Source organism: Microchirus variegatus (assembly GCF_963457635.1).
Source record: "Microchirus variegatus genome assembly, chromosome: 4".
Taxonomy (NCBI): Eukaryota; Metazoa; Chordata; class Actinopteri; order Pleuronectiformes; family Soleidae; genus Microchirus; species Microchirus variegatus.
The window spans coordinates 15,207,327-15,216,551 of NC_139805.1; the positions used below are offsets into that span (position 1 = coordinate 15,207,327).

At 41.3% G+C, this 9,225-nt stretch overlaps 1 protein-coding gene across 1 annotated transcript; it reads right to left on the reverse strand.

Moving 5' to 3' along the window:
• Window positions 1–7,977: 7,977 nt before the first annotated feature.
• s1pr4 (sphingosine-1-phosphate receptor 4) lies at window positions 7,978–9,225 on the reverse strand (the record flags this gene model as incomplete). Its single annotated transcript, XM_083888763.1, has 1 exon — window positions 7,978–9,225. The coding sequence occupies one exon, from the start codon at window positions 9,223–9,225 to the stop codon at window positions 7,978–7,980; it is 1,248 nt and encodes a 415-aa protein (XP_083744889.1).

A 9,225-nucleotide genomic window follows, 5' to 3' on the forward strand; every position in this document is an offset into this window, starting at 1 on the left:
TGTGAGGTTTGACAGACATGATGGGTACAATACAGAAATATTTACTGCTGAGCCCTGCGTTTGCAGCTGTATCTTGAAGGCAAATAGTTAAACAGGGAGTTAACAATGTAGCTCGGTTGAAGCAATTATAGGCTTTGCATATAAAGAGAAGGGGCTTAGAACAAAGTCTATAGGGAATTTTACATAACAGAAGGCTTCAGCGGAATCGTGCAGTTGTATTTTATCTGCATATAGAAAATTGCATTGAGCTCTTTAATAACAGCACATGCAGTGAGAATAATAATGGACCATGGAAGCTCTTTTGTGCAAGCCCAAAGTCATGTTTGTCACACAAAAAGATCTTCAAGACTGACACATGTTTGTCTACTATGGATTTATGTTTTGTTTAACACTTTTCAAGACCTTGTGTAGAAGTGAGTCTGTAACATAGGAAGATCACATTTTTGTTGCAATTTATGATCATTTCCTGTTTTATTTTGGATTACTTCACTTCCTGTCACCTTGATTACATGATCATTTGTTTCAGCTTTGTTCACTTTCCTTGAGTTGGTCTTGTCTCTTGTCATAAAGTTTTACCAGCATTCACACTCTGATTCTTGCCTAGTGGATGACCTATTTATTTCATATTTTGGACCTTATCAGCAGCTTTTGGTATTTTAATACCTTTGCTAAATCTTTGACTCCCTAAGTATGTACTGACCCTTTTTGGACTTATTCAACTGATCTTGCTGCTTCATTCCGCTTTGTTTGGTTTCCTGCTCTTGAGATTTCAATCAGTGTTTACAGTCCCTGACTATTACCCAAAAAAGCTTTCTTCCATCTGAACTGTTGCTAAAAACCTTAATACGTGCTTTCACTAAATTCCACTGGGAAGGACTATTGTAGTTCCCTCCAGTTTGGTACATTCTCATCCTCACATAACTTAAGAAGACTTCAATCTCAAGTTCAGCTGGAAGACTTCTCTCCCTCAGTCAGTGTGTTTACGTGCATGTTTTTAGTCCGACTAAGACAATAATTCGGCTTTCTTAATGTCATGTAAACACGATAGTCCGATTCAAATCGAGCTAGTCTTAGTCAGACTAACATGCCTGGATAATGTAATTCATAGTCCAATTACTCCTGCATGTATATGCTTCATTCTACATTCACCAATATTTCCTCCTCAGTCTTTGACCCAGAACTAGAAGGAGACGACACATCAACTGCAATTCTGTTGATGCGATTGCGTCGTCGAGAGCAAATAGCTGCGGAGAAGACCCGCTTTTGGATGGATGTGCAGCAGGTACGAAACATACAGAACCATCTCACCGTCCATCTCGCCATTCACTGTTTGTTTTTCTGTCACATAAAGGTCAACAGGAAACTGACTCAATATGCACTAGCTTATAGAGAGATACAGCACCACCTACGGAGGCGGAGTCAGACGTACACCACCAATAAATAGATGTTCTCCTCCACATGTATCCTCAGATTGTCTGTCTTAGTCTGACTACAGTCTTAGCTCGTTTCCATGTAAATGTACTGAGACACATAAACACATAACCCCTACCCTTTGACACACCATCATTTCATCATCAAAACTATTGTTTCTACTGTTGTGGGTGCACCTTTATTGTGATATAAGAAATAATATCTCAGCCAGGTGCAGTTGAGAGAAAACGACATTTGTCGAAGAAAGGGGTCTTGTATGCAAATGCTGGATGTGCAGTGAGTGTGCATTTCCTGTTCTTTTGTTCGCCGCGTTGGCAAGAGCAGAGAAAATGACAAATGCAAAGCCTGATTCGTTATAACTGTAACCACATTTGTTCAGCCATTATTGATGTCTGATTGTGGAACAGGACACTGAGAACCAAATAAATGCAATATTCTCTTGGTGAGTTTATCCCAGGGAATACTCGGCTGTTTTAAACAAAAAGAGACTGTGTCTGGATGCTGCCAGTGCATGAAGCCATCTACTGTGTGCATGAGAAATTTGAAAAATAATAATAATTGATAACATGTACCTGATAGTACCACCTATGTGGGTTTTATGAGCTCTGTGGAGAAGATATCTGTACATCGCTTTGCTTATCAATTTCAGGGCTCTACATTTTGCCGTAGACTCAAACAATGCAGCTCATGCAAATGTTTACTATGTCTAGTAATCTTTTTCTCCTCTTTAGCTACAGCTACAGAAACCCAAACAACGTGTCACAGTCTGTGACAGTTTCCAGTGAGAGCTGCATGTATTTGTGACAACACGTCAGCTCGCAGTGATGATAATCCTCAACAGAGTACAGTGTCGCTCACCCGGGTCAATACATTCCTGTAGTTTTTCCTGTAACCTAGCACCTTCTTGTTTCTTTGAGGCATTTCTGAGCGGTCTCGTCTGACTGTGGCTGCACGGCTGCCATTGGGCCTCTGTGTCAGGCAGCGCTCTCCTGCCCTTCCGCTCTCAGCCTGTTAAGGTTTTCTAAATCCCCTCTGCTACAGGAAACAGCGAGAGCAGCCCCCCGAGCGAGTGTTCTGTATCCAGATTGCATCGAGATATGATTTTAACTGGATTACATTCGCACCTGGTATTAATGTGTCTCCACTGCCCACATCGAGATGCGGTTGCTCTGTCCAGGACATGTCACATCCTTCTCTCATTTAAAATGTTTAAAAAAGAAAAAGAGCAGAAATTAAAGGGAAGGATAGAAGAATAGTGATGCTATAAAGACGGTGTCTATACTGACGAGTGGTTGCTATCTGGCTGATATCACTGAAATGAAGAGATACCAATAAAAGTATTATTTTAGGTTTGTTAACATTTTTTCTGTTAACTAATTTCATAACACATTATTTTGAAAAAGTCAATAGTGATTATTATTTTCGATCCACATAGTTGCTGCATGTGAATGCACAACATGTTTGTGATCACAATGTCCCTGACCACCTGTATGGGTCTAGTTTGTCAGTCCTTTAAGTGTCTGTGTGTGACACTTAAGTGTCTCTGAATCTGATAAAGTTGTATCTGTTTACAGTTTCATTACCGAAACTCACACTGTGTAAACTTTCCCGTTTCCCGTAACTAATATCTCAAAGTGTCCATTAAGTCATATCTTTGTAGACAAACTGTGGCGTCTGTGATGCTGAGTGCAAGTTTTTTCTAAAACAGAATCATATTCTTTTTGCTCCAGATTAAAAAAGGGAAAACTCACACACAATGCTGGTTTTAACCTGAGAAATACTCAGTAGACTTCTTTTTAAGAGCTGAAAAAGTTTTGGAGAAACAAAAGTTTGGGTAGTCATATTGCTTCATTTAATTCTATTCACACAAATGTTTACAAGAATGACCTGATTTGATTTCAGTAGGTGCGTTTCCATCAGCCTGCCTTTATGACCATTTTTCATTTGTGCAGGGAAAAAAAAAACACCTGAGTGGTTTAGAAAAAGTCTTGATTGATGATGATGAAGGTAGATGCAAACAAATGCAACGGAAACCGCAAGTGAAAATGGATGTTTAGAAATCGTGTTACTGAAACGTCCTTCCCATTTCTATGTTAAGCTGAACTGGAAAAATTGTGGAAATAGTTGATTTGAGTAGGTTCGAGCAGGAATGTGTGGACTGACGAAGAAACCATCACTCCAACCACCTCTTCAAATATTACTACAATAACAAATTGAAGTAGCGACGAAATGCGCCTCTATATCAACGCCTACTGGGCCTCTTTATTTATTTATGTCATCAACTTTTGCTTCTTGTTATCCTTCTATGGTGACAGCCACTGTTAATCTCTGTGGACTAAGCACATTTATCTGATGGAAACAAGGATAAATGTGCATTTTCTTTGACCTAACATTTAAAATCTTGTTAATATTTGTGTCTTGGTTTGGAAACATATAGTGACCCCACAAAACAGGGTAAAGTTAAAGTAAAGTGATGGCAGATAAACAGTCTAAAGACAGTTTGACATCATAATATTCTGCAAATACACAGTTCTGGCCATGATTCAACTAAGGAACATACTATAAGTGGAGATTGTGACCATATTTCCTTTTGTCCTAATAGTAAGCATGTGTTTGGACAGTAGCAGTAGAGTAGATCAGGCTGCAGGAGTGGTTCAACAGTAGATTCTTAGGCAAACAAGAAAAAAAGAGCCATTCTGTGACAGGCCTGAAAACATAAAGGCCTGAAATAGTGAGCAACCTACCAGCCTTCAGATACAACAAATATTAGTCTTTTTCACCATAATCGAGCTAATAGACTGCTATTAGGCTATAACTGATTGCAATGATGGCCAAAAATAAGACTTTCAATAAAATAATAATAATAATAATAATTGTAATAATTATATTTATGTAACAAGCCTATGACCAAAAATCACTTTTCTGGCAAGATTTTATCATTTTTATTCTCCAGCGTTTCCATTGCAGAGAACTTAGCGTAGCACAAGTATCGACGTAATAGCACTTCTTCCACGTGTAGCTACTCTGTTCCTCACCCACAGCCTCCCCCCCGTCCGCAGACAGTACATCATTAACTGTCTGCTGAACACCTGGAGGCAAAGCCAGTGAGGTAATTATTGAGGGCATAGCCGCGTCTGCACGCAACCGTCATTAACCCATCGTCCCTCGTTTAGAGCACAGAAAAGATCTTGTTGTTGTAAGCGGAGCACGGGAAAGAGCGATGTGGATTGGTGATCAGCCACTGACATGTCAAATATGATACAACAACTGTCTCAGAGCCAAGAGCTAATAAAGGCAGGAATTCACTGTTGCTTTTTCATCAGGCATCAGACCTGGAGATGTGCCAGGACCGAGGATGAGGGAGGCTTATCCCCTGCTCTTAACTGTAGAGATGCAGGAATTCATAAGGAGGGGAACTCTTTCCGTCTCTCTCTCAAGTCAATTTCAATTTCAACGGGCTTTATCCACATTGGAAACACACGTCTGCATTGCCAAAGCAAGTATAAATAATATAAAAGAAAATTGTGAAAAATAATGAACAAATAATCAGATTAAGTATATAAAATACATGTTTTAACTCCTCTAACTACTAAACACCCATCGGTCTGTTAACGTTAACATAAGTAACCTTGAACGGCCATGCACCTGTGGAACGCAACAAAAAACAACAACATTTAAATCACATTCTGACAATGATTGATTTGTGGGTGAAATTAACGATTATGACAAATTACAGATGACAAATTTGATGAGTCTGGGTGTGTGTGTGTGTGGGGGAATGAGTCATGTTTACAACCACATGCTAAAAATAAACGAGATTAAGCGAGGTGGAAAGATGATGACGGTATCCTCAATACTTTCCCTTAACCACCTTTTCAAGAATATATATATATTTTTTTTTTTTCAATCCCTATAAATGTCCTTGCGGGGCCAAAAATATTGAAGCACATCCTCTCTTTAACTTCTATTAGCCCCCACAGGAAGACTCAAACATGATACTGGGATTTATTTCAACACAAAGTACCATTGGTATCTCACTTTTCAGAAATGATTCCATGTTCCACGTTCATTTGTCTCCTGTAATTATGTCACACAAGTCTAATACGCTCATTTGGAATAATAATAACGTATTACACAAGTGTGTGAGGAAAAGTAACACAGGCAGATGAGCAAAGACTAAGGACAGTCGGCCAGTTATACTCTATGACAAGTCAATTTAATTCTGTAAAACAATTAACTATTATTGCTGACGACTCGTTGTCATGTCCCACTATCTTGGCGGCCTGGCACATAGGAATTCCTGACAAATATGAGCTGCATAAGGTCGTCACTGGAGACTAGAAGAAGGAAATGAGGCATTGAGGTGAGAAACAGAGAAACCTGCTTTCATACTTTAACCTGAAACAGCCGCCCACACATGCTCTGCTATTAAAGTCGTGAACACACACACACACACACACAGAGTGTGTGTGTGTGTGTGTGTGTGTGTGTGTGTGTGCTTGTGTGCTAGACACTTTGGCTAGTCCTCACATTCTGTCGCACCTTAAAAGGGCTGCTCATGGGTTGAGATTTTGGTTTTATGGTTAGGGTCAAAGTAAGGTTCAGGCCAAGGATAAGGGATAATAATGGAATCAATTAAAGTCCTTAAAAGCATTGTAGGGTGTGTGGCTGTGTGTTTATGTTCTTGTGTGTGTATCTTTGCGAGGACCGAGATATGAACCATAGGGAGTGCAGGATATTTCATGGAAAGTGACATTTTGTTTCTTACAACTTTAAAGGGCTTTTTGTTGGGGTGAAGACCTGGTTTTAGGGTTAGGGGTGACCAATGGTAGTGTTCAATTGTCCTGACAGGTCATTTTATTGAGATTTTGCAGGTTCTTGTGAAGTGATTTGTCGCTTGTTTGAGGCTGACGTTGTGAGAACTGCTCCAGTGTGAATATACATTCTTAGAAATAAGGGTTCCAAAAGGATCTTTCTACAAGTGCTGTTCTACCTGGAACCATTTGCTTCTGAAAAACCCTTTCCTGAAGAAAGGGTTTTTCAAGGGTTCTTGGTAACACTAATGGTTCCAGTAAGAACCATTTTGATCCAGAGAACCCTTGAAAACCCCTTTCCTGAATAAAGTGTTTTAAAAGGGTTCTTGGTGGAACCCTCCAAAAGGGTTCCAGGTGGAACTTTTATAAAAAGGTTCTACCTGGAGCCAAAAAGGGTTCTCCTATGAAGACAAGCCAAAGAACCTTATATGGGAACCTTATACTTAGCACGTTTATTTCTAAGAGTGTAGATACGTAAGAGGAAAAGGCATTTGCTGAAAGTGAGAGCTTTCAGGACCTCCTCGTGTCACATATACTGTAGTAATGAGTCGTCAGTGCTCCTCATCTGTCGCAGTGACAGTTTCATGAAATATGTAGTGAAACTGCCATAGATGCACACTTTGCATACTCTCCGGCATGTCACGTCGTTGGTTTTCATTCCAAGACAAAACAAACTGTAAGATCTAAGTCTTTGAGTAGAGAGGCACGAGGGTGTAACATCTGACCAGGCTGCATGCAAAGAGGAAGGGAGGAAGCCAAACTGAATATAGATACTTAAGGAGGTAAAGGTATTGCTGAAAAGTGATAACTTTCACATCCTCGACCTTGTAGTGGCACATTGTAATGAGCTGTCATGGCTTGTGCTTATGTGTTGCAGTGAAACTGTCAGATATGCACAGTATGTTTGCATACTCTGTGTTTGCAGTGTGTCAGATCGTTGCTTTTTGTGATCAAGATAAGATTTTCCAGTGTGCAGCAGCTGAAGTACACTGTACTGTCGAGTGGAGGGCTGTGTGGAAAGTACCTTTTGAGGCGTTAGATTTAACAAAGATGTCAGAGACTATCACAAAACTGTGGTAAAAGATTAAAATGAAAAGATTCAAATCTGGGAAACTATGAAGAGTTAGGATTCCTGCCGTGTGTATTTTTCATACTGAAAGGTATATTGAATCATCTGATCCACCTGCACAAGCTGTTCAAAGCTTCAGTGACATGTCTCCCTCCAGAGGAAAACTAAGGAACTATACTTCATAAAATTTGTATTCATCCAGTAAATAAAGAAAAAAAAAACTTTATTGATATTTATTTTTATTAATACAGTGCAACATTAGGCTCTATTACAAAATATTAAAATACTCTCTGGTGCATGTATATACATATTTTACCACGTTTTAGATTTTCATGTGAACTGTTACAAAATAATATAGATCTTATAATACATAAAAAAATACACATATATATGGAAGGTAGAAAACTATATAAGCACAGTGCAACATCAGATCTATACAGTCAATGTGTAAAAATGCATTAAGAAATGTCATGTAATGTGTGCTGAGGCTATATATTGCGAACCTACAGATGACTTCCAATGTGTTATATGGTTTTCTAAGAGTGCGTCACTGCAAATACCTGTTGGACAAGTAGCGCACAGTCAAACCAACACTCAGGAAACGGTTAGATCTGTATCAGTAAGCACAGGTCTCGTTCGCTTGGGAGGGGAGCACTTTGTGGTTTAACCGCTTGAAACTGACAGGCAGCTGGTGGTGGAGCTCAACCTGTATTTTTTGGTTGCTCTGCGCGGCTTGCTTGGCGTTGATGGTGGAGAAGCCACGCTCAGATTTCTGACCTTGTTAAAACTATTCCTCAGACTGTCCCTCCTGCTCTCTGAGGTGCTGCTTGTCTCCTTGGAGGTGAAAGTGTCCGGGTGGCAAAGGCCGACCTTCAGGCAGCAGCAGCACAGCAGCTCAGCGATAGCCTTCCTCATGTCACTGCTGCCCAAGGCATAGATGATGGGGTTAAGGCCAGAGTTCAGAACAGCCAGGGAGATGAAATAATCTGCACTTAACAGCGGTGCACATTTGCGAGAGACACAGAAGAAATCCACCAGTAATAGGAGGAACAGAGGCCCCCAGCAGAGCATGAACACCCCAACGATGGTAATCACTGTTTTAAGCAGAGCTAAAGAGCGCTTTCGACTGCGATGGGGGCCTGTCTGTGCGCTCTTGTGTACGTGGCAATAGATGGCACTGTACAGCACACCAATAGTCAGGAGGATAATGAAGAAGATGACGAGAGAGAACAAGATGTAAGTCTTTGAGTAGAGAGGCAGGAGGGTGGAGCACGCTTCCAGGCTGCACACACAGTTCCAACCAAGCAAGGGGAGGAAGCCAATCATGAGTGCAAAAATCCAGCAGAGGGCCACCAAGCCGTAGATCCTGTAGGTCTTCCTACCTGATTTCTGTGGCAGTGGCTTCATCATAGCGGTGTAACGCTCCACAGCAATCAGGAGCAAACTAAATATGGATGCAGCCAGGGCCACAAACAGCATGCCCTCCCTGAAGAGCCACAGGGCAGGCGTGAGGCGGAACGTCTGGCTGCCAGACATGCAGATGTTGACGAGATAGGCAGCACCTGTGAGGAGATCACTGAGCGTGATGTTGGCTATGCAGACATAAACCCAGCGCCGGCTGTGGCGGATGCGCGAGATGACGGCCACCAGAACCAGGAAATTCTCCAGGATGATGAAAATGCTGAGGAAGAAGAAGACAGCAACGGAGACGCTGACGTGGTTTGAGCTGTTTGAGATGGTCCTGTTCTGCAGGCGGCCCGTGTGGTTGTAATGTTGCAAAATCACATGGTTGATCCCGCTGGCTGTGACGTTGCCATCCAAGATGGTGGTGGTGTTGGTGGTGGGGTAACTGGGCATGTGGTACAGGTGGGGGCAGGAGGTGGGGGAGGTGAGGGAGGCGATGACACTCAT